The 25,682-nt window shown below is 41.0% G+C and overlaps 1 protein-coding gene across 6 annotated transcripts; it reads right to left on the reverse strand.

The window, feature by feature from the left end:
- Positions 1-545: 545 nt before the first annotated feature.
- GYG2 (glycogenin 2) lies at positions 546-23,872 on the reverse strand. 6 transcript variants are annotated; one of them, XM_040056432.2, is made up of 10 exons: positions 23,828-23,872; positions 17,951-18,133; positions 17,139-17,280; positions 15,227-15,401; positions 13,931-14,093; positions 13,283-13,409; positions 12,182-12,404; positions 6,477-6,617; positions 4,644-4,754; positions 546-2,956 (listed from the first exon to the last, which is right to left on the reverse strand). In XM_040056432.2, exons 4-10 carry the CDS (start codon positions 15,320-15,322, stop codon positions 2,795-2,797), a joined length of 1,023 nt encoding a protein of 340 aa, XP_039912366.1. In that variant the 5' UTR covers positions 15,323-15,401; positions 17,139-17,280; positions 17,951-18,133; positions 23,828-23,872; the 3' UTR covers positions 546-2,794. The 6 variants fall into 6 exon arrangements, with proteins under 6 accessions (XP_039912366.1, XP_039912362.1, XP_039912368.1 ...); XM_040056428.2 differs by lacking the exons at positions 17,951-18,133; positions 23,828-23,872 and adding exons at positions 22,670-22,829; positions 23,643-23,821; XM_040056434.2 differs by lacking the exons at positions 17,951-18,133; positions 23,828-23,872 and adding an exon at positions 22,473-22,616.
- Positions 23,873-25,682: the final 1,810 nt, after the last annotated feature.

Here is a 25,682-nt window from a genome sequence, read left to right on the forward strand (position 1 = left end):
AAACCTCAGCACTGTGGTTCATGGCCACACACTGCCTGTAACACCTCTCAGACCTGCCTGTGACCCAAGAAATCAGAATGATGGCCATAAGAGCCCAGAATGCTGCCTGAAGCACAGCACTCGATTCACATACAAAATGCTCCCTTTTCACACCCTGGTGGCAACAGTTGTGTGCTAGAAGCCACTACAACACTACATTACCAGTAACTAGTTCAATATTTTGTGTGTGAAGATAGGACACAAAAATTAGGGCATGGCTTTTAACAGATGTACTTTTCCATGACTATTAGCAAGCTCCTGTTTGTTAATTCAAGAGATCCTAAACATTATAATTATGTATGTCTGTAGAAATAATTATTACTCTCAACTTTTAATTCTGCTCAGCAGGTAATGCTAATGTCTCAAAAGCAATTAAATAAAATTTAAAAGAAATTAAAGCAATTAGTTATTCACAAATAATATTCCCTGGTACAAGGTAAACAATCTATAGCTCTTCATCATCTGATAAGCACATGACTTCATACGTCTTTTCCATTTCTTTTATTTCCATTACATTATTGTACTACAATTCTTTGCAAAACATTGTACAAGCCACACCATTGTACATACTAACAGTTTGAAATGTACTCAATGACACATTTGACTACATTCATATGTCTACTTTTAAAACATTTCAGTTACTGATTTCACATCAGTAATTTTTCTTCCACAATCTAATCAATGTATACCAAATAAGGTCTAGTTAATGTAAAAAAACAGCTGCACGAAGCATGAGTTCACATTGCTGACTACAGCTTTATTTAGTCTTCAAAAGCTGTTAGGATTATATTAGCAACGATATTTATAAAACTGAGGACTTCCTCAGCAGTGCATAAGGATCACTAAGAAACAGGGATAATCAGAAAATCAAATGCCACAGGAGTATGGGTGCACTGCAGCTGCTGTCGTCTCCTCACTGCTGCACTGGGCCACAGCACCAAGAGGTAGAACACACCTACCTGTGTTCATGTGTGAAGGTCACCTACCCAGGAACACAGGCCATCCAGGGTGCCAAGGTTAGCCAGAGAGAGAACTGCTCTCAATTTCTCTGCTGCCCCTAAACTCCGAACTTGACCTAGAAGTTTGTATTCAACAGACACACCAATGGGATTCCCCGTTTAAGAGTTTAAGGATAAATGAGAACTCGATAAAATCAGAACTACCCCACAAAAGCAAAAGTAAATCCACTAATGTGAATATTAGGAAGTAATTCTAAGATACTCAAGGATTTTTTCTTCCTCTTCTTCTTTTAAGGGACCTTTTGACTCTTTCATTCCTTTCCTGATTTATTCCCTGCCCCACCCTCTAATCCTTTTTGATGGGAGGAAAAAGAAATAAAATTTCTGCTTCTTTCTTATTCTGCTATCCTTTTTCCTTATTAGCATCTATGCATGATAGTACATCATTGGTTTCAGACAAAATTCCCAAGATATTTCATTAGATATCTCTCTGCCAAATTTTGTGATGTATTTAGACCAAAACATTTCAAGTCCTGAAACACCACTGCAGAATTCTTATTCCAATATTGAGTGAGGCTATAAATAATTGACAAATATAATATTATATTACCCTAACTGTCAAGACTTTCTTTAAAAGTTTTTTTGCTTTGAAAGAAAGTATTTTACTTGATTGTTAAAACAAGCTCACTGAGATGAGTCAAAATTTAAATAGTCAAATAGCAAAAAACGTTCCCCTGTAAATGTCCTTAATATAATGCAATCTCATCAGTAGATATTTTTCTGGAATTACCCTCAGAGATTTATTGGTTCCCACACACAGCTATTGTTTAAAAGATCTTCAAAGGGCCTGTTTAGTAAAACAAGTGCCAATTTTGTTTTCAGTTGCACTCAAATTGCCTGCAGTATGGGGCAACAATGCCTAAGCCAAAGAAGGCCTTTATCAGCTGCAGTTTGAAGTACTGTAAACAAATTTATAAAAAGCACCAGAAGGTTTACACCATACTATCAGTGTTTCTTCTTCTGACCACACAACTCAGAATATGCAACTAAAGCTTACAATATTTTAAAAAGCATCAGTATCCTATGGCAACAATATAAAAGGTTAACATACATTATCACTGTCCTAGAGAGTTTTAAGCCACATTTCCTCACACTCGTTATGGAGCTGAGCAGCTTCCTATAACTAGGTAGAGCATCCACTAGTGATCTCAGATGAAGCCTGAAGTTCCTCTCATCCTAAATGTGTTTAAATTAAAAAAAACTCCTATGAGGTCAGGATTTCATCACTTCTTTCTCGTGTTTAAGTCTACATCATGGTCATCCTTGATGTTAGTGTTAGTTTGGTTTGAAGAAGAAGTTCTTTTTACTTAAATACTTTATAGCAACTTCTGAAAGTACTTTGGGAACAAACTCAGTTTGGAAAAAGTTCAACTTCCAAAACAATCTCAACTTCCAACATGTTTCCTGCACATGACTATTTCTGCAGAATGCAGATGGGGTGCATCAGGGAAGAGTGATAAATACATGAGAGTTCATACTCAGAAAGGTACCATTCATCATCCTTTAGAAGGCACTATGTGAGAACAATGAAGATTAGGAACACATAACAATAAAGTTGAGGCACTTTTATCAGTTAAAAACCAAGATTCTGTATCTATTATGGTCCCCCCCAAAAATGTACGTGGATCCACAATAACCTCTAACTGGTGTCAGCTAAACTGGTCAAGACAGCCAAGAATTCAAGAATTGCATTTCTAAAGAAATCTATCATGATGGGCATAACAGTACACCCTGTCTTAGTGTAGAAATGCATCCAATTTCTTTTTGATATGTTCAAAAGCATCTTTTCCCATATAGTCCATGCGCCCTTCCTCCCATTTTCTCCGTTCATCTTCTGGAGTTGGTTTTGCTGGTTTGAAGTGAATAGACAGCTCTGAAACAGAGCGTGCAACCTCATTCTGTGGGAAGAAGAGTGGGAAGAGATGGTCATTTGATTGTTCTTATTTCAGTATTGTGAATTTAAACCTTAAATGATAAACTTCTACACTGTACACTCCCAATTAAAACAATAAACAAACAATAATTCAAACATTCATTCCTGTTTTGATAAATTGACCTCATTTTCCCATGGTTTTAGTAGTTTCCATGGCATCTTTGAATATACCAAACATTTATTTTACTGATCTTAACTTGGATCTTGGCATACTCAGCAACAATATGATGAAAATATTACAAATACTGCCTGGTTTTTAACTGTTCAAATATTGTCTCCAACAGGTTTTCATATGAGCATACATTTCTAGAATTTTTGGTAATGTTTTATTTGAACTCTAGCGAGATCAGTGTTATTTAGCAGATGTAAGGCACATAGTTCATTAAATTAATTCAGAAGATGGACACTATTCATTATAACAACAGCTAGTGCATTTTGAATGACACTCCAAAATGCTGGTTCAAAGTCATGTCATCATGGGTGCACAAATGCAAGACATATTATTATTAGTGATAATTTCTACCACATAAAAGAAAAACTGCGTCCACAATTGACCAATGCCAGCAAAAAGGGAATGTCCCAACAATTATAATCTGTAATAAAGATGAACTATAACAAGGACTAATCAAGGCAGCCACTGAAAACCTGCTTTTAGTACTACTCAAAGATGCTCGTAGGAAAGCAACTCGTTATAAACAAAACTGAAATCAACTAGAATGGTTTTCTAGTGAAGCCCTCACAAATTCAAAGTAAAAACATTTCAGAATAGAATTTAATGGGCAGGAATCAATGTCTTAAACTGCCTAAATGCTCTGGAATATCCATTACACCTGCCAGTTTGGGGCAGATATGGCACAGGACTTGTACAAGACAAGGTAAGGTATTTCAAACAGTCAACACGCAGTAAGGTGTGAAGATTCCTTTCTTTATCATTGGCAAGTTTTATCAACAGCTTTGGAAGCAATTAACAAGACTACTGGAATCATCATATTTTTAGAAATTAAGAATTTTACCTTGGGCCCAAACACCCTTGACTGCACAGGAACTACACTTTTGTTCCTCAGTCTTAAAGTATTTCACCACGGTGCTTCACAATCCTACAAAAGCCCTCGTTAGGAAAATGGCCATGTTGTGTACCTTACAAATCCTTGCCACCCTGCCAACCCCATCAGCACCAAGTCTGGCCCTGCTGTCACACTGTCACTGCCCACATGTGTAAGTGCCCATAAATGCAGCGCAAGATCACAAAGGAAAGCCGAGTCACTCAGGCTCCTGCACATTCCCTTTCCACTTGCTTGGAAACATCACTTCAGCAGGTAAAAAAACCCACAACAAAGCAAAACGTAACAGAACTAACAAACAGAATACCCAAACAGCTTTGCTTGTGTCAGTAGTGGGGAACTAAAATTAACAGCATGCATTGATTACTCAGGGGTTAGCGCAGGAAAACACATGTTTAAAAACTCAAAGTTTTGAAAAGAAACCTAGAAAGGGATCACAACACAGTATTGGAAACAGTTAAGGTATTACATGGCTAAAAGATTAAGGAATTTATTTGTACATTGCATTATAATTAGTTAAACTTTCCCAAAATTATGTTGGCAGCCAAGATGCAGTTATCAATAGATGTTCAATGCACAAAGTACATGTACCATTTCTGAGGTTTCCTGAAATGCAGGTTGAAATACAGGTTGTTCTGAAGGTCTGTCAGGCTCAGAGAGATGGATGTTAGAATCTCCAGGTTCGACTTCATATACAGGTTGCTAAAATACAGCCACTGAGATTTTATTAGGAGAATACTCTTTCATAATTTCCTTTTCATGAGAATTTATACAATACAATACAATCACTTTCAGTCTTGGGGTAGGGAAAAGCAATGGATGGGAGGAAAGCAAGGAAGCACATTACCACCAAGGAGAAAATTCATATCACCCAGCTTTAGCTATCAAAAATGGCATTGAATCAAAGCTCCTACTATATTCAATCTAGGCTAAGGACCTCCAGAGGGCAGCTCATCTCATCCTAAAATTGGTTCAAAGTGGCTGTCTTTTCAGTGACTATACATACAGCCTGGGAAGCAAGCTTACAGTAGATTCCTACCGTTCATGAGCCCAAAGTCCAACAAGAAAAATCTCATTTCAGGATAATAGTTTGCTCTCATATAAGCTTTTCATATGCATGAAATAAGAAGAGAACGAAGTATTCCAAAACAGAGATTAAATAGATTGTCCAAAAAATATTATTGCCAATATTTGCTTTTGACAGATAGCAAAACATAAATAAGTAGATATACCCCCTTCTAAAGTCCTCTACCCCAAAGCAGTCCCACAAGACAACTGTAGCTGAGCAACAAAAAGTGGAATGATGGTATTCTTAAGTAGGGAACCAGGCTATTACTTTCCAATTAACATGGTCTTCTGATAAACCAATCCTAGTAATCAAAATAGTATTAGAAATTTAAATTTTAATGAAACTACTTTAGGTGAACATTATGATTTTTTTTTTTCCCCCCCAAACAAACATCTTGATAATGTGTCCCTGTTTAGTTTGAGCCTTTCCAGTGAAGTCAGATGCATAAGGCACACAAGAAAATATATCCCTTGTAAATGAATTATTCTAAAGTTATGGAACTGGAAGGTTTGCAAATTTTCTTCAGCCCCTTCACACTTGGAGGGGAAAGGGAAGAAGGGGGAAGAAGGAGGGGGATGGGAAAGGTAAACTACAGTTTTACTTTATAGAGTAACTATAGTCTAAAGAAATTAAGGAAAGAACATCTTAAAAGTTGTCTTCATTGTTCCAGAATGCAGTTCACAAATTACAATGCAGATGACATTAGAACACTAATTTTATTTTCTCCCAGTTGTACCATGGGGTAATGTGGTTTATCATGCAGTACATAATGTCTTACACCTGCAGAGGCATTGTGTTACTATGTCCAACTTAATTCCTGCATAAAATAAGGAGATTCAATGTAACAGAAACACACAAATACATGAAAAGTGAAATAAGACGCAGAAAGACTGCAATATTCATTAATGGATTTTTTCAAGACTCTCCTTGTTGCTCAAGTCACAGAAATTTGAGGAACAGTTTTCTGGGTCAACACTTGTGGGAAAAAACTTTCTACAGAGGAATAGAAAGGATTTTAGTTTTAAATATATTAATTCACAAAAGTATTAATATTCAAAATATTACTTTGGTAGCAGATTTTTTTTTTTAATATATTACATTTGATTAAGTACTTAACCACTTTGAATAAATAACCTTTTCCTAAAATGCAAAGCAAACTCTTTCAACTTCCAGACACATCATATATGCATTATTAAAGATTAAGGAAAATAAATAGTCTTTAGATTATTTTTAAATTCAATAGCTACAGCTAAATTGAAGGTACAATCGTCTAGATCAGAAGCATAATGAAAGAATCTCCTTTTGGCATATAATTTGACTTTCTTACTGCATATAATAATATACTACACACTCACAGCTTTGAAAGAGAGTTCCTCGGGTGAGCATGCTGTGGGATTTACTTCATTTGTCTGCTCTGGGAGCTCAGGCTTTTGTAGAGAACTGGACACGTAAGGACTGACCTTCTTCAGGGTAACTTCAACTCCATTGAAAGTATGCTAATGAAAACAAGAACACCTCACACTGAGATACAATTTTTCAGGACGGTAATAACTTATAAATAAGAGTTACACTTCCTTAGATGGTTTTCATCATTAAAGGAATAACTTAATACGTGCAAAAGAAGTATATGGTCCTAGATTCAGAGCATGCTGCAGTTTAGGTTGTGGTGGTGCAGAACTGTTTTATTAGATTTTTGTAAGAAGTTTATGTTATGGTTCGTTTCACTGTATCCCCAATTCTGTATCCCTTTTGTGTTGTCTGTATATTAAGGTATTTTGTGTCAATCATCCCATACCTCACATGATATGTAACATCCCTTCTGCCCCAACCCCCCTCTCTGGGGCAGCTTGCCTATCACTCCCGGGGTCCCTCCTGGATTGTGAAATCTCCGGCAGAGGGCTTCAGGTGATAGGTAGCCTGGGGGAAATTCCTTTAGCTCTGGATTTTAGTGGTCTGAAGCTTGGGGGTGGGCACACCTTGTTACCCCCTGAAACCCCTGATTTGTGGTCTTTTTTGTATCCTCCCTGGGACCCTCCCCTGCTTATAGGGGGTGGGAGGGAGGAGCAAACTCTCTCAGCCGCCAGGTTCTCAGCCTGGAAACTCTCTCAGCCGCGGGGTTCTCAGCCTGGAAGCTCCGAGCCGCTCGCCTCGGAGCTTGGAGATCTCTGCTAATAAACATCCTTTAACCTGCTAAGCTGAGAGCCAGCCTTTTCTCTTCTGCTGCTATTGACTGTCACCTTTGAGTCCAGCTGCCAAGCCGAGAAGCCAAAACGAACTGGAAACTTTGTGTCCGTGTTGACCCGAGCTAGCTGGGAGTCCGCTCCCACCCGGAGCGGGGACCCAACCGGACATAATTGGCGCGCCAACCTGGGGCACACCACGCCGGCAGAAGCAGCTTGGACCACGTGGAGCGCGGCTCCACGGTGACAGAGCGTCCAGCGCCCACGCAGGGCCCCCCGGAGACGAGGCGGACCCTGCGAACGGACTGGGGCTGATTTAGCCCGAAGAACAGTCTCTGGGCGTCACGCACCCCTGTGAAATTGACTTTTAAACAAGGCAATTCCAGGGGAAAGAAGGGGAGCTTCGAGCCCCGACCGGAGTCCTTCTTGCAGCAGAACATCCAGACCCACGCATCCCCCAGGCACAGGAACAGGTAAGTATACCCACAAAGGGACACACTTACTGGTTTTAGGGTTCCCCCGAGGGAGGGGGATCTATTGGGGAGGAAAAAATCCTCCAAAAATAGCTGCGCAGCTAAAGGGTTAAACCTCCTGTGATTTAGAGCGAACGGGGTCCGCGGGGGGAGTGCTTTTCATCTGGGTTTGGGTTCAAAAGTAACTTAGTATCGAAACATGGGCGGAAAGCTCACGACTGCTCAGAAAAGGTTGTATTATAATTATGCGTCAGTTTGTCTATCAGACCAAGGACGTCTACACAGCAAAAATATGGTGTGGCCGAATCGCCCATGTGGAGATGGCCTCGACTGCTGATGAGAAACCCCTGACCCTTCCTAAAGGTGTATTCTTAATTTGTGGGGATAGAGCATGGGCAGGCATCCCCCCTCGCCTTGTAGGAGGACCATGTACTTTTGGCCGGTTAGGCTTATTTTCCCCCAACAAGACCACTCTCATGAATTGGCAGCAGAAGAATTCCACCAGAATAAAGGTACAAAAGAGAGATCTGACCTCACTCGATGCCAACTGTGACTCAGAAATTATACATTGGTCAAAAGTAAAGGGAGTGGCAGTCACAGTCTTTCTACCCTGGGTATCGATTGCAAAGGCTCTGGGTGAGCTAGCTCACCTGGAGTGTTGGGTAGCAAAACAAGCAAATTTAACTTCCAATGCGCTGGCCGGCCTCCTATCAGACGAGGAAGTGACAAGGCAGGCAACGCTGCAAAACAGGGCAGCCATCGACTATCTCCTCCTCCTCCATGGACATCGGTGTGAGGAGTTTGAGGGGTTGTGCTGTTTCAATCTGTCAACAAAGGCTGAAGATGTCCACAAAGCCATCCAGAATATCCGAGACATGGTGAATGACATCAAGAGAGAGACTGGTGACTGGTTGAATGGATTGTTTGGGGACTGGGGAATTTCGGGCTGGGTGGGTTCAATTTTGAAATCAGTTTTGTTATTTTTGTTTGTTATTCTGTTAATTTTAATTGGATTTGGTATCATCAAAAAAATGTTAAGTAGATTAATTTCTAGCACCACACATGCCCCCTCTGTGAACCATGTTGCTGTATCATCCGTGCCTGGATGGGAGGAAGACGTGGAACTGGAGGAAGACCCAGAAGACAGAAGACACCCAGAGGATGAACCTCAGATGGAGTGGCCCACTCAGCCAGAGTGGCTCACCGAGAGTTACCCGAACTTCGAATATCATCCTCCTCCGTTCCAGCCCTACTCCTGTCATTAAAACAAAAAAGGGGGAGATGTGGTGGTGCAGAACTGTTTTATTAGATTTTTGTAAGAAGTTTATGTTATGGTTCGTTTCACTGTATCCCCAATTCTGTATCCCTTTTGTGTTGTCTGTATATTAAGGTATTTTGTGTCAATCATCCCATACCTCACATGATATGTAACATCCCTTCTGCCCCAACCCCCCTCTCTGGGGCAGCTTGCCTATCACTCCCGGGGTCCCTCCTGGATTGTGAAATCTCCGGCAGAGGGCTTCAGGTGATAGGTAGCCTGGGGGAAATTCCTTTAGCTCTGGATTTTAGTGGTCTGAAGCTTGGGGGTGGGCACACCTTGTTACCCCCTGAAACCCCTGATTTGTGGTCTTTTTTGTATCCTCCCTGGGACCCTCCCCTGCTTATAGGGGGTGGGAGGGAGGAGCAAACTCTCTCAGCCGCCAGGTTCTCAGCCTGGAAACTCTCTCAGCCGCGGGGTTCTCAGCCTGGAAGCTCCGAGCCGCTCGCCTCGGAGCTTGGAGATCTCTGCTAATAAACATCCTTTAACCTGCTAAGCTGAGAGCCAGCCTTTTCTCTTCTGCTGCTATTGACTGTCACCTTTGAGTCCAGCTGCCAAGCCGAGAAGCCAAAACGAACTGGAAACTTTGTGTCCGTGTTGACCCGAGCTAGCTGGGAGTCCGCTCCCACCCGGAGCGGGGACCCAACCGGACATATTAGGTTTTTGCTTTTTTTGCACTCATGAGTACACCAGTATTGTGAGGTAAATTTAACAGGTATTTCCACCTTCACTTACCACAGTTAAAATATTTCTTTACTATGCAAGGATTTAAAAATTAAAGCATGTTAAAGTATAAGATCAAAAGCTACCCATTCCTTCCTCTGCTTTCCAATTTGTCATGAGGTTAACAAGCCAAATTATTCTCTGAGGCTTTGATGGTAAATATTCAACTGATCTTATGGGACTATGCAATTAGTTCAATTATGTTAATAATTTAATATTACAAAACACAAAGAAAATATTTACATATGCACAAATGGGACCTAATTTATCTCATCTGGATACAAAATTAAAAATTGTACTTCTATACATTTCTGTATGCCACTGGTCTCTAAGAAATCATCTATTTATAAACAGGCTTTTTAAAATTCTATTCATGAAAAGCTGACATTGCTGCATTTCCTTTGAAGAAAAAAAAAAGCATAAAGAGATCAGTAAATAATGACATAGGAGTACTGTACATAACATCTTAAATGCAATTAACACTGCTTTTGCAAACCTGATTTATTTGTCATGATCTCAGAAAATAAGTTAGAGTAGTTCTGAAAAAGGTAAATTTTATTACAGTTCAAGAGTTAATTTGGTGGTCTATAACAATTTAGCTACAAGAAAAATAAAATCTGATTGTTTCCTGGTCCAGATTATTCCTTCTCTGGCTAACTTGTTTTGTATTTTACCATAAAAGTTTTATCAATTAAAAGGATGGCTGCAGGATATTTTGGGAAAGCAGATAGTACTAGAAATCCTTCCTAAATAGCTACTTCGGACATTTCTGCTACCAACAAACAGACACTAAATTTTTCCACACATATTGGGACTGCATGGCAAGGTTTGGGAAGCAGGGTAATTCCTGCAGTAGCTTCTGTGAGAAGCTGCTAGAAGTTTCTCCCAAACCCAATGGAGCCAATGCCAGCTGGCTGCAAAATGGACCTGCCACTGGCCAAGGCTGAGCCCATCAGTGTACCACCTTTGGGATAGCAGATTTAAGAAGGAGGAAAATCCTCCTCCTTAAAAGAAGGAGGAAGGAGTTGCCTACCTCTGGACAACTGCAGACAGAGTGAGAATATGTATAAACAACAACCCTGCAGGCACCAGGGCCACATTGAAGGGGAGGAGATGCTCCAGGTGCCAGAGCAGAGATAACGCTGCACCCCATGGTGCATCAGGATGTCCTTCTGTAGCCCATGGAGGTCCATGGTGGGGCACAGAGCCACCTGCACCCCATGGTGGATCACACACCACAGCAGACTGATGTGTGAAGGAGGCTGTGACCCCATGGGAAGCCCACGATGGAGCAGGCTCCTGGCAGGACCACTAGACCCATGAAGACAGGAGCCTGCAGTGGAGCAGGTTTGCTATCAGGACTTGTGTCACCGAGACACACAAAGCAGCCACACGCAGACAAGAGGTTTTTCAGAGCAGAGGTTTCTCCGTCCAGCTCAAAAGCTGAATCCAGGCGGAGAGAGAGCCTCTTTGTTTCATTTCTTACTTTTTATACATTTGTGGGTCTAGCAGAAGATTGGCTTTTAGAGTTTTCACCTCTCGAGCCAACTGGCCAGACCAGCCGTCAGTTACAATTGTTTTCAGGTTAGAAATATGCAAACAAAGGACAGAGAATGAAAAACAAAGGATTTGTTTATGTTACATCTGTGGGAAAAGGTAGAAAACTGATCTTAATATTGTACAATAACTAAAAAGATCTGACTCCATTTAAGAAAATCAAAAGGCTATAAAAAACTCAGAAGAAACAGGGTAACAGACTTGTGACCCCATGGGGGACCCACACTGGGACAGATAATCCCTGAAGGACTGCATCCCACAGCTCATGGGAAGGACTCATGTTGGAAAAGTCCATGGAGGACTGTTTCCCGTGGGAAGGGATTCCACACCTGGATTAGGGAAAGACAGTGAGGAATCCAGCCCCTGAGGAGGAAAGAGCAGCAGACACAACATGTAACTGACCACAGTCCTCATCCCCGATCCCCATGAGCCATTGGGGGAGAGGAGTCAGAGAAAACAGGGAGTAAAAGTGCACCCAGGAAGAAGTGAGGGACAGAGGTTAGTGTTCCACATCTGAGTTTATTTCTCATTACTCTGCTCTGATTTGATTGGTAATAAATTTGATTAATTTCATGAAGTTCAGCCTGTTTCACCTGGTGAGAGATCTCTGCCTGTCCTTATCCAGACCCATGAGCCTTTCCATTTTCTCTCCGCCGTCCAGCTTAGGAGGAGAGCGAGAGAGTGGCTTTGGTGGACACTGGGAATCCAGCCAGAGTCAGCCCACCACATCATGTAATTTCTTCCTCTAGCAATTTTCAGAATTTTTGGTTTTAATTCCAACATATTCCCACTAACTCCTTTTCAGTTACCTTGCATTCATCAGATTCTGATTCTTCCATCTTTTGAAGTTTTTCCAACAAAGGCAATATACTGGCACTGTATATATTCCACCAGAGGGCAAGAAATGACAGTTGATTAAAAGATCCAGAGGTGGTGCCATCCTCCGTAACTCTCTTTGTTTGAAGGTTGTATTTGTAGTTCCAGGGCTTTGTTGCTCCCAAGAAGTGAACAACTTTGGCATCTCTGCCAAAACTGTAGAGATCAAACATACAGGTCTATACATAAAATATTTTTTTAGCTTACATAAGCTCCTAGAAGAAACATGCTTACCTCACAGATGAGGTAATTTAACATTTTGCAACAGCAACACATTGGAGATGTGATTTATTTCTATTTCCCTGGTTTGATTCATCTTTAACATACAGAAAACAAAAAGTTGCATAGCTATTTGCTTCCAGCTGCTGATTCTAGAGAAAATTTCATGAAAGAAACTGACTGGCTCATGCAGTACTATTTCCAGTCCTCCTTCATGCTCTATTCACAAATAAATACATATCACTTCAAATATTTAATCACCAAAATTGGATATTACTGATCCCATATTAAAAATTACCAATAAATACAGTAGCCTAAGTTCATCTTCCAGTAAGAGTGTGTTGAGTAACTGGAACAGAAATTCATGACACTCTAAATCCAACTTGCCAGAAACCAAAAAAGTTTCTCAACTGCATTGTCTGGAATCATATAATTAGTAGAACAAATTTCATTTCATAGAAGAACCTAAGGAATGTCTCAAAAAACTTTATGCAATGCCAACAGCTTCTCTAAGAAATTACTTGACAACAAAGGAACAAGTTTAAAAGTAAACCTGTCAGAACCTAATGCCTAATTACATTTTCCCAAAAAAGAAAGAAGCTTCTTTGAAAGAACATAAAAGACAGTGTAGCCAACTCTGGGACTCTCCCTGTGTCCAGACATTCACACTAAATTTAAGCTTCTATTGCATAATTTCTAAGTAAGATCATTTGTGTTACTGTAATTTATGATCAACGGAATATGCCATTATTGCTCTCTTACAAAAGGATGTTCATTAACAAACTACAGAGGTTTACAGAAGTATTATTACTTACTGATTGAAAGCAGGAACATAGGTGTATACAGAGCTGCTGCTTAAGTTATAGAGGAAAGGCAAGTGTTTGCCAATATCTGCTGTTGCCCAGTTGCTGAAAAAGCTGTTCAACAGGCCTTGATCACCTCCTAAAGAATACATAAAACACTATTACCATAACATGTGTACACTTGAATTTGTATCAAAATTTCACATCCAAGGATGGGAGTGAGACTGGGGACTGAGATTGGTGTCTTCATGGGACTCCAACTTAGACTTGAAAATACAGCTTTATGAGCATGTACAAGTGAATAATGCCTGATTTACCCCGATGCAAGTTCAGTGTAAATGAAGCCTTATCATAATATAAGAAGAAAGGAGAAGTGTTTGGTCTTCTTCAGAGCAGAAGACTGAAGATTAGCTGTAGTTCTCTCGCCTAAGCCAGACAGCAAAATTAAAACTTACCGAGCAAAACTCAAGACACAATGTCCCTTCACTGCCCTTCTCTGAGAAGCATAGTCCAGAGTAAGTCAGATCTTAAATGCAGTCTAAAGGCAAAGTTCTGCACCTTGAATTCTTACATAAACTCCAGAGAACTCCTGCCTACCTCTATACTCCGTGACAGCATGGGAACTGTCTTGCACTTCTTTCCTTACGCCTTGCCCCTTACCATCAAAGCTGCCATGTTCAGCAGCAAACTGGAGCAGCCGGTTGTAAGTCTTCAAGGAGGGCCGGAATACAAATACACCACTATTGAAGCAGTCAGGCCAGCCAGAATCAGGAGCTGCAGAAAATTCTTCTCGATCAAACAGCTCATCAACATTGCAAAGTACCTTAGGGAGAGAAGGAAAAGAGAAAAAAATGTTAGAGTAAATGTTTGTTTAGAGCAAGCATTGTCAAATTAGTACCAATGGAATAAATTAATAGTTTGGCCTAGTATATGGCTTGCAGAGCATAGAAGCAGTGCCATTGTAAAATATGCTAGGGGTCAAAACCTCTCGTTTTAATATAAGAAGGCAACATTAATTGTGATTCTCCATGATGAAATGCAAAACCTGTGAAATTATTAAATGAACCTTGGATATCATCCAAGGTGCTTTTAAATATTATACCATGAAAGCACAAAATTTCCTTCTTTCTTAACTCACCTTCCCATAGTCCATTATTTTTGATAACTACAACAGAACTAAATGAAAACTGGGAATCTGAACCATTTTACTAAACAACAGACTGACCAAAGGGTAGTAGAAAAACTGTATTTGCTGACAGTTATCTAATGTAACTTAAGCTCAGAGATTTGGTTTTCTTTTTTCTTTTAAGCTTCACGAGGACAGGAGAAAATCAGTCAGGTTAAGGCACAGATAAAGTTTGTGGAAAGATAGCTATGCAGTCACTGAAATGCAGGTCCTCACCTACAACTAAGCCACTATGAAAACAAGAAGAAAATAGTTTAGAAGGAAAATTGCTCAACTGAATTTTTATAAAAGACAAAAGTTTGCCTTCCTCCTTTAACATTAATGTAAAACAAGAAATCATAAGCCTTCCTCCTCAAAAGAATAACTTAATTTGGTTTCTAATTCGAATACAATTCTATTAAATTAAAATGCATCCCAAAGTGAGCTATGAAAGCACAAGGGAAAGCTGACATGACTGTCTTTGCCAAAATTATGAGCATTTTTATGTCAATACATCTAAAAACTTAAAAAAAAAAAAAATAAAGTCTGGATTTTTTTTTTTTTTTTTTTTTTTTGAGGGGGACAGCCCTAAGGCTATTTTCCAAACTGAATTTATTTTTATGCATCCAGAACAACTATGAGAATTGCCAAAATGTGCCAGGATGGAGCTCCTGTGACCTTGTGGCCATCAGCAAATCTTGTCACTTCCCAGGCCAGTAGGCTGCCTGACAAGGAAGCATCCCACAATTAGAGACAGACACAAATGTTTCCATGGCTCCCACTCCACTCACCAAAGTGTCCGCATCCATGAAGACACATTTGCTGTAATGAGTAAGAGTCCAACAATGAAGCTTAGTGAAGGTTACACCCAGTTCTGGCCTCTGCATCAGAGCCAAATGGACTGAGTCAGTACTGTCAAGCACATCCACCTCGATCACTTCATCAAATACACTGCGGAGGACTGACCTACCAGAGCGAGCCGTGGAGAGAAAGAAGGGAATTTACAAAAGTTCATCAGAGCTCACCTCAGGCGTGAAAACAGCGACACACAGCATGACATTAATTATGACAATAACCAAAGCTAGATTGATCGGTTAGAGTAAGAAGTCAGAAGCAGTCTTTGCACACAGCCTGCTGAAGAGGCAGCTATCAGCTAGGCCATGAAACATTGTTTCTTCCACTGCGGGGGCCAGCACATCTCAAAAGTGAGAGCTGCTGTTTGAAGGAAAAAACAATGTTTATTTTAGCCACTTCTCTCCTATGGAAACACCAACAAAAATTAAAGCAGTTTTCATCCTGCACAATTGATTCCAAAGAACAGCACCATATTGTGTTCCCTCTGCATTTTACAGGACGAGATGTGCATTTGTACCTATTGTGCCCAAGTAAACACAGCTTCAAAACTGCACCTTTTATAAGGTGCATATATACTTGCTCACCATATAGAGTTCCTCACTACTATGTGGCATCTCAAATGAGACTCAGCTATATTTTTTTTCCTATGCATGTATTTTATGGGAATTGTACAGGAACACCAAAGTAGGTAATTCTCCTTCAAGAAGGAAGGAAAAAAAAAAAGTCCTTAAAACATAGCTTATTTACTCGCACTACACTATTATAATCAAAGTCCTCAATGTCTCACAAACATAGAAAATGAAAACCTGTGCTGATTGAAATCTAGATTTCAAGGTCATTAGCTTTTGCCTGATTGATCTTCAAGGAACAGCAATTAAGTGGCAAAGGACTAAATGAAATACAGATTATTAGAAGTTTATTTCAGTGATCCACTTTTTTTTTTTTTTTTTTTTTTTTTTTTTTTAATGTTAACCTTGCTTTAAAATCCATATTATAAATGCTTTTCTTCCCACTGAACAGGCGTGAAAAGAATTACAGACTTAGTATTGACCCATGCCTCAAACAGATACAGTATTTCCTCAGGAAGGTTACAGTGTTCTGACAATGTTCATACTTCAAAAGTCTGTAAAAACAGATTTATGTGCATCCAGTCACAGAAAAAATGTGAAAATATTTTTCTTGAGCCAGATGTATTGCAAATACATTCACATAGCATGCAGAAAACAGGAGCTTGCACACTTCCTAAGATATAGCAGAACTAAGAGTTTAGGTTGCTATGGCATGGCATGTGCCTTTTAAGAAGTGTCAGTCCTCCAAATAACAGGGTTTGAGTTCAGACTTAATGAGATTTCTAGAAACGCTTTTCTGCAGTGCCTGTAGAATCACAACATAAATTGCAAAGTGATTTATACAAAAAAAGCAAAAAGAAAATAATTTCTTATCATGATAGCTGTGCACGCATATTTTAAGAACAAGAGTCACGTGAAACTGAGCCTTCAGGTTTATGGAGAGTCCTGATGTCACAGGTGGTCATGTATCTTGGTATAAGAGAAAAAAAAAAATGGGGGAAAAACTTCAGTAGTGCAAGACACTAAAACCTTAGTTCCAAATGTTCAGCTCATGTTCTCAAATAAAAGACAAATTCTAGCCAAAAGCTCTACTTCTGCAAGTGAATTCTTAGTAGGCTTAGGAGCCTATAATGGATGTTATTTGAGACTCCTCTTAAAAATCACAAGCCAAGAGGGAAGTAGGCATAATGCTGGGAAATCCAGAGAAACCAATTTAAATATTTCAGGTTGTTGCTTATTCTTACACTATTTATATCTCCAAATGCATATTCATACTTACTTAATCCCACTGGAAACCTCTGGAGTAATTAGAACTGCCAGTTTTCTGGATGTATTATGGTTCCTCAATGACTGTCCGAGAACAAGAGCACCTTGACAGTACACATCATCAGTAGCAAGGGTCACAAAGGCTTGATCTGTTACTGCAAAAAAAAATATTCAGAAGAGTCACTTTATAGCCTTAATGTAAGCCCTTTCAGCTGGCTCCCTCTTATTCCAGATAAACAACAGTGTTTGGCTTGTAACAACCTGCAGCTCCTGCCATGAGTTCTTTTCTCTCACAGACTCCCCCCAAAACTCACCACTGAATAGAAAATCCAGTGAATGTGAGTGCAGAATGCATATTTCTGATTTTTATTATTTTAGTTTGCCTGATTTACACAGTAGCAGGTTTAAAGTTTTTGCACTAGCCTTAAAGACAAAATTCCCTAGGTCTTATTGCCTAAACACAATGTCAATCAAAAAAGATGATTTGTACATATTTAGATTTGATATTTAACAAACATAATACAATACCATTGATAAGGAAAATGTTCTTATTTATACAGTGCCGAAACCTAAGGAAAAGTACAAGATGTTGAGTATTAGTCAGAAATGTTCTCTCTGTAACATCAGTGAATCCACCCAACATTTTTGCTCTGCCTTCTTTTTAGTGGGGTACATGGTGCTGGCAGAACAAGTGCAGAGAAATCCCTACCAAGACCAGTACACCTCCCAGAAGTTGAGAATCCCTACCTCAAGTAACTCCAGGGAGTTATTATAGTCAGGAAACACATGAGAAAACAAGTTACAATAAAAAAGAAAGCAACCTACACTCCTGCACTACAGGGGAAAATGTATTTCGTAGAGACACCAGGCCAGTGGCATGATACCAAGGGGCTGCTTCTTCTGTTCTGCCCTGTGACAGAGCCACCACTATCAGAGCTCTCCTGGGGAGAACCTATAACTCAGCAAGATGAACAGCCTCCTCGGACCAGAAGGATAATACACTCTAGCCTGCAAAATTAACCAGAACAAGATGAGAAGGACACACAGATGAAGGGAAATCCACTGAGCTCTACAGAACTTCAATAAACGCTTGTGTTGGAATACTTTTTTAGAACCACTATCATCTTAAGGGACAGGCAATTGCATTAAATAAATTAAAACAACCAAATAATACCAACATAAACAACCTGTCATACAGTTTCCAGGGTCTGTGAGAAACACTAGGAAGGAATCTCACAGAACTAGTTGTAGAGAACTCAACAGATGACCTCATGGCTGCCTCAGCCAGAGGCTGCCAAAATGAATGAGTTCTAACCCCTAACCGCCATCATGGTATGCAATAAAGTATGGTTGATGCCCATGATAAGCTAACAGATACTAAATATTTTTTATTTTTTACATCCTCCAAATCCAGAGCAAAAGACAGGCAAACTGGTGTGCTGCCCTTCCCCCCTCACTTTTTGTCCTCTTTCACTCATCTCCAGCCAGCCAGCTTCATCTCAAGCACACATACCTTGCATTTGTTGACATTGACACATATCCCTGCACCTCAGGAGAATCCCAGTAAGTGTCAAACTTGGCCAAAAAACCCCCGAATCATCCATACAAACTTTTTAAAGTTTGCACAGCCCACAGCTGAACAAACTCCAGTAACGTTTCTAATCACAATTTCCAGACAAAGCAAATGAAGAATTGAACTTTCAAATCTCCCATTATAATAACAGCTCAAGCAAGCTCAACAGGTGTTCCAGAAATCACAAATAAGGAGTTGCATTAAAACAACAGACGTGAAGTAAACTGCTCCTACTGCAGCAGTTTTCCAAAAGGTTAAAGGAATTAGTATAAGCATCCCTAAAAATGAATGTAAACCAGAATACCACTGAAGGCTACTTCAGTAATAAAAGTACTCTGAAAAGAGGCAAAAAGTCAGGAAAATAAAGCAGTTTTGTGTTAGGCAACAAGATCCTCACCAAAGAAAGCTAATATCACAACTACTGAGAGGAATGTGGGAGTTAGATTAATATAAAAAAAAAAAAAATTGTGAAATGAGTGGGAGTTCCAGTCTTAAAACACTGTTTTAAATAACAACTACAAAACTGAACACAATCTTCACATGACTTTTGCAAATTCTTTTGGCTACATAAGCTGAATCTTTACTTAAGTAATACGTAGAAAAATGTACAAACTGCTCACTAAATGGTTCAGCAAGCTGGTATGGAGAATTACCACATCCTCCAAGCGCTTTTGTGCCCTGCACCCCTGTGGTCATAACCACAAGGAAGCAAACTGCAGAACAACTGCTGCTTCTAAGAAGCTCTTGCTGGCACCTCACAAAGAACAGAAACTAAGTGTCTGTTTTGAGAATCAGATGTGGGTTACATGCTAAGGCCTTCTTCATACAGTGAAACATCACAGAGATAAGTAAATAGATAATCAAACTATTGACTGAAAATATTTAACATGAAAATATTTCTGGTGCAAAGAGAGTAGCAAATCCTAGTGATTTTAAAATCATACAGGGGCATCACTAATTTAAGGATCCATAGGGGTTTAAAATAAAAATATTTTATTATTAATTTTTCTTTCATCTAATCCTTGCTTTCAAGTAAGAAGTGTTAATTGATCTTGTTTATAATTCTTTGGAATATAGACTAAAAGTAAACATTTTATTTTTATAGCTGAAAGTAAGGATCAGTTTTTCATTTTCATTTTTGGAAGAAAATGGTTTGCCTGAAATCAAGGACAACACATTAAATCTACTGTACACAGTATTTCACTCACTGACTTTGAAAGAGCAAACGTTAAGTTTGAAAGCCAGAGGTATAAATATTTAAATTCATTGCAACTGTTTTTTGGTTTGGTTTTGATTTTTCTGAAGTGTCAAGGAGACCAGTAAGCAAAACTTTAATTCTTTGTGCTGAATGACAATAAGATTTTTTATGGACAACACCTATTGTTAAGGGTATTAAGTTTTCAAGCAAGTTGTTTTCAAGTTGTGGATCCTTATGGCTAATACAACACCATTGGCTATCAGTGAACTATGAGAAAAGAAAGTGTATTAATAGAATCCCATTAAAACCCTGTCATATTTCTGCTCTTTTCTCTTGTCTGGATTACCACAAAGCACATGATGATGCAAATTAAGAAATCATTATCATCAGTAGTGGCTCCTCAGTTTTATTAGCTAACAATATTTTCTTAGAACAAAGGATCTTCAAGGAATTAACTTGTTGAGTTACTCTAGAACCTGCTCTGCAGCTACACAAAGACAGCAAAACTAATGTGAATCACTACAGTCAGGGTGATCTTATGTGGAACTTGTTACAGCTTTTTTAGCCAAGATCACCAATTTTTAATGCTGCTTACTCATAGAAGTAGTACCTCTGACACTGCCAGAGGCAAAATTCTTCGACAGCCATGAAAACTAATTCTAGGGCACCTAAAAGCTTTACTTAGAATACGAACAGAGCAAACAGACAGGGTGGTGCTCACTTTCATGTTCAAAGAGAAAAAGAGAATTAAAAAACACCAGGTACCCATTTTGAGAATCTGAGTGACCCAAGTGCACCTTCCAACTTCAATACAAGTTTAAGTAGGGTAGGGAGGTTTTTGTCATAATCCACTAGACATAGCTTTTAAATCACATTTTTATATTTCTTCTGATAGGCAGAGGAAGTGTAAATGTAGTCCAGCTGTAGCTTTAAGGTAGCAATTCAAATCTGCCAAGCTGCCCACTGCAAAATGGCAACAGGAGACCACACACTCTTATGTTATGATTTTTCTGTAAGAACATTCTAAGTAACACATTGTCATTTTATGCATAAAAATAAGAACAGACAAGTCAATAGCTAAAAGACTCCAGCAGGCTGGTAAGGTCCCCAGTGCCTACTGGCTTTCATACTAACCAACATTGCACAACTGCTTTCTTAAATTCCTCCCCAATACCATCTGTTGCTCTTTTTTCACCTCCCCCCTTCTACTCCAGAGACAATCTGCAGGTTGAGCAGGCTGCAGCCTCCACCTGCACCCACTGAGTCGAAGCACCTCTGAAATCTCAAGTGACAATGACACAGCTCCAAATCACAGCACGTTTCCTGACAGCAATTCTGTTGCTCCCTCTCCCACAGGAAGGATTCTATGGATCTTCCCCCAGAAGCACCCCGTGAAGGTATGTCAGGCTACCAAAACAGAATGCAAACTGTAGGCTTCTCACTCCTCTGGCCTAGGACAACCATATCCTGGAACAGAAAGCTCTGCTCCTCCTGACACCCACAGCCTTATAAGCAGTCTAGAAGTATTTTGCTATAAGTACAGAAAAAGAACAATAGTGTCAGACAATAACCTGAATCAGACCCCTATCAAAAATTATTATGCAAGTTTCCAGCAAAGGAGACAGTTCTTGCCCTAGTAAACAAATGACAGCTGGCTCTTTTAATTCCCATGCTTTCTTAGGTCCAATAGTACACACATTGAAGTTACTAATGAAGACAAAAAACAAACATTTTACACAGACCTTTTTATAACAGAATTTAAATTGACATTCAATGGCATACAAAATTTCTCTTGGCCTAATCAAGTTCTGCCTCATCCAAAGCCAGATTCTCTCTTATCTTTTATTAAAATAATACTGAATTTTAGTAGGTAGGATTACTGTTTTTGTGTTGGAAGAGTACTTGATTCCAGTTCTTTGTAGCTTTTATTATGTGTCTTTCAGTTAAAAACTGTTACATCCTGCTTCAAGACTCTGCGATGTTGTTATTCAACAGATAGTAAATAATCCTCATGAAAACTCAAATGCAACAATATCATAAGATGCAAACAAGCATAACACATCACACCCAAAACTAGTCCTAAAACAGAAACATACCAGTTTAAAAATTACTAAGAATTTGTAATAATTATTAGAAATAATTGCTTAAGCAATCCAGAGGCAACAATTTTCTGTATCTCCCCCGTGCTGAAGTGCCATACATGAATTCAAACTCGGCATCCAACAGTTCAGATGACTGACACCCTGCAAATGGTTCAATAAACCAAGATCTGTGGGAGTTGCGGCTCTCAGCATCGAGAAAAAAGGTAAAAAAGTCGAGTATGTTCTGGAACCAGAACAGCACCTGCAACTACCCCACGTGATTACGCTAAAACCAGTACCTCATGGCTTTAAGGACGACTGATTAAGACAAATACCACTGCTGTGTAAGAAGGAGCGTGAGAAAGGTTTCTCTGAATCTGCCTTAGACTGAGATAGCCAGCCCCAGCCTGTCACCCTGGGCATCCACCAGGAAAGCACGCAGAGACCTAAGCAGGCCAAACTGTACATACACACAGAATACATAAATGAGTTCACCTATTTCACCCCATCACAGTTAAAGTCCTCTTCTGGAGCTGCTCGTTACAGCACAGCACTCTGCTGATAAGAAAACAGACCCTCTCCTGCACCGGGATGTGAGAAGGGCAAAAGCCCCGGGGGCTCCAGGCTGCGCTGCCGATCGTCCCGGTCGGCCCCGAGAGGCTGCTCAAGGCCAGGCGGCCGGGGGTACTCACCGGGCATGCTGGGCAGGCGGGGGCCGGCCGGGCAGGGCTCTCCGCGGCACCCACCGCTCCCGCCGCCTCACCTGCGGCCGGGGGCCCGCTAAACCGCGCGATGGGATTAGCCTCCTTCCCGCCGGAGGCAGCGCCAGGTGAATTACGCTCGCAGGGACTCCTGCGCAGCAGCAGAGAAAAGGCATTACCGAGGGAGACCATGGCGGGGGGGTAGGCACGACACACCCCGCCCCCGCTGCGGGTGCTGGCTTTACTGCGAAGGGGGCACGCTCCTGCCGCCCGCTCCCGCCGCCCGCTCCCGGCCCCGCAGCGCTCCGCGGCGCCCCGCTCCCGGGGCCGACACCGCCCGGAGCTCGGCCCGGCTCCGCTCCCGGGGCCGACACCGCCCGGAGCTCGGCCCGGCTCCGCTCCCGGGGCCGACACCGCCCGGAGCTCGGCCCGGCTCCGCTCCCGGGGCCGACACCGCCCGGAGCTCGGCCCGGCTCCGCTCCCGGGGCCGACACCGCCCGGAGCTCGGCCCGGCTCCGCTCCCGGGGCCGACACCGCCCGGAGCTCGGCCCGGCTCCGCTCCCGGGGCCGACACCGCCCGGAGCTCGGCCCGGCTCCGCTCCCGGGGCCGACACCGCCCGGAGCTCGGCCCGGCTCCGCTCCCGCGGCGGGCACGGCACGGAGCTCGGCCCGGCTCCGCTCCCGGGGCCGACACCGCCCGGAGCTCGGCCCGGCTCCGCTCCCGCGGCGGGCACGGCACGGAGCTCGGCCCGGCTCCGCTCCCGGGGCTAACACCGCCCGGAGCTCGGCCCGGCTCCGCTCCCGGGGCTGACACCGCCCGGAGCTCGGCCCGGCTCCGCTCCCGGGGCCGACACCGCCCGGAGCTCGGGCCCGGCTCCGCTCCAGACACGGGGCCCACAGCTGCCAAGGGCAGCTCCTCCAGCCGCGGCTCCCGCTCCATTGGCCGCCGCTCGGCTGCGCCCACCACGGGATGGGAGAGACCCTTCCTCCTGTTCCCTCCCGTTCCGCCTCCTGTCCGATGCTCTGGGCGCCCTCCGGGTCTCGGCCGCTCCGACAAAGCCTCCCCACCAGGCACATGTCTGTGCAGAAACCCAGAGGAAGAGACATAGGTTGGGGAGACTCGGCCACGCAGCGCCCAGAGGTAAACACCTGTGATGGTGAAGGTGGCAGAGCGTGGAAAAAGGTCTCAGAGCATGAGCAGGGCGATTCCAGCGCGGCATGTGGTCACCCAGATACACGGGAGACACCGCCAATTGAGTCTACCCCTAACTCCCTGGGGCCATTATATCCCCTACAGATACTCACGGTCTGGTAACTTCTCACCCAGATGAGCTAGTAGATGATTTCAGTCTCAGGGAGCATATGCTATTCAGAGGGCTGAAAATATTTTCACAAGTGCATAAATAAGTGCACATTTACTCGCACAGTGTGCTTTTGACACTAGCTTAGAAGTCATATAATCATGAAGTAATTGGGCCACTCAATGTCTCTACAAATTAATTTTAGGCTGATGTGGTTCAGCCAAGGCATTTTTGTATCAAAATGTGCTGTGAACATCAGTATCAACATAGCGGAGATCAGCAACTTTCAGATAGTCTGCCACTATCTGGGGAAAAAAAAAAATGCCCTGTGGTACCACTCACCTATTTAAAACCTTATCTCCAGCAATTTGCAAGAGATCTCTGTTGCCACTCCAAGTTGCAGGATTTGTTCTCTCGCACCCTGAGAGAAACAAAATTTTCAGGCATCTATGTTCATCATTGGATTACACGGACAAGTCAGCTAGACAACACACTTATCACTACTGTGATTACTGTTGTAGATAATTTTACTGGCAGATCTATTTCAGTTGGGGAACTTTATGACTAATAAAAGCTTTTTCTTGGTAATAAAAGTGACATCTACGTTTAGTTGATAATCTGTTTTACTTGTGTGCTAGCAACTTTTTTTTTTTTACAGCATAGAATAGATTTTAAGTATCAGTAACACAAGCTAGAGTCCTGATGTTCTAACAGCCAGTTAATATTCATTCCTTCCCATCCTAATTTAAATACACTAGAACTTCCCTACATAACCCCTCAATTACCTGAAATAATAATAATAGAGGTAGTTAATACAATAATTATAAATTTTTTTTTATCTTCATCATCATTCTAGTTAAAAGGGAAATTACCACCTAAGAGTGTATCTGCACACTGATATACTGATATCAGATATATATTGGATATATGCTGACAAATAGACCAAAGAGCTTCAGGGGTTTAAACACTTGGGTCAGGGTTTATCCATTCAGATTCACGGAGTTTGCTCAAATTCTCCATAATAAATCTGGTTTGGGGCTATTAATAGCAACATAAGTAATAAATTATTTTGAAAATATTAAAAACACTTTTAAATAAATTGTCATAGTATAGCAAAACCAAAATGTTGCACATAGATCCTTCTCTAGACACTTACAAATGGGGAAAAAAAAAAAAAAAAAAAAAAAAAAAAAAAAAAAAAAAAAAAAAAAAAAAGAGGGAAATAAAAGAGAGAAAGAATAGATAGTTTTGCTATAGATAAGCTGTTTTGATAATTTTGTGGGTTTTTCCCCTGTAATTTTTCTTTAGTTTGAAGTGTTTCCTTCTTTTCCCTAGTGGGTCATATTTGAACTTGAATATAGAAGGTATCAAACCTCATATGTTCCAGAAAGCAGCAAACAAAACAAACAAAACTTGGGTCATCTTAGACCCAAACATGGTAGGTGTTTATTGAAAATTTTGAAGAGAAAGAAGCAAAATATATATTTTCATGTTTGAACAAACAACTGAAGTTGTAACAGCAAAACACTAGTCATTTCATTAATCAAATCTTTATGTCTATCTGACAAAACATATATCAATCTGTTTTAACTGTTAACATGGAAAATTAATATTTTAAAATAAATATTAAATGTCCTTGAAACCTATATTAAAAATATTTTCTCATTCATAAGTTGAAAGTGATAGCCACAAAGGTGTTCATT

Source organism: Hirundo rustica, chromosome 2 (assembly GCF_015227805.2).
Source record: "Hirundo rustica isolate bHirRus1 chromosome 2, bHirRus1.pri.v3, whole genome shotgun sequence".
Classification (NCBI taxonomy): domain Eukaryota; kingdom Metazoa; phylum Chordata; class Aves; order Passeriformes; family Hirundinidae; genus Hirundo; species Hirundo rustica.

What these genes read in the sequence shown, in the direction of transcription:
- GYG2 (XM_040056428.2), bottom strand. An exon ending in TATGTTCCTGCTTTCAATCA is followed by an intron (nt 12,405 to 13,282) that starts GTAAGTAATAAT and finishes TGATCTCTACAG; the next exon opens with TTTTGGCAGAGATGCCAAAG. An exon ending in TTCAGGAAACCTCAGAAATG is followed by an intron (nt 2,957 to 4,643) that starts GTACATGTACTT and finishes TTCTTCCCACAG; the next exon opens with AATGAGGTTGCACGCTCTGT.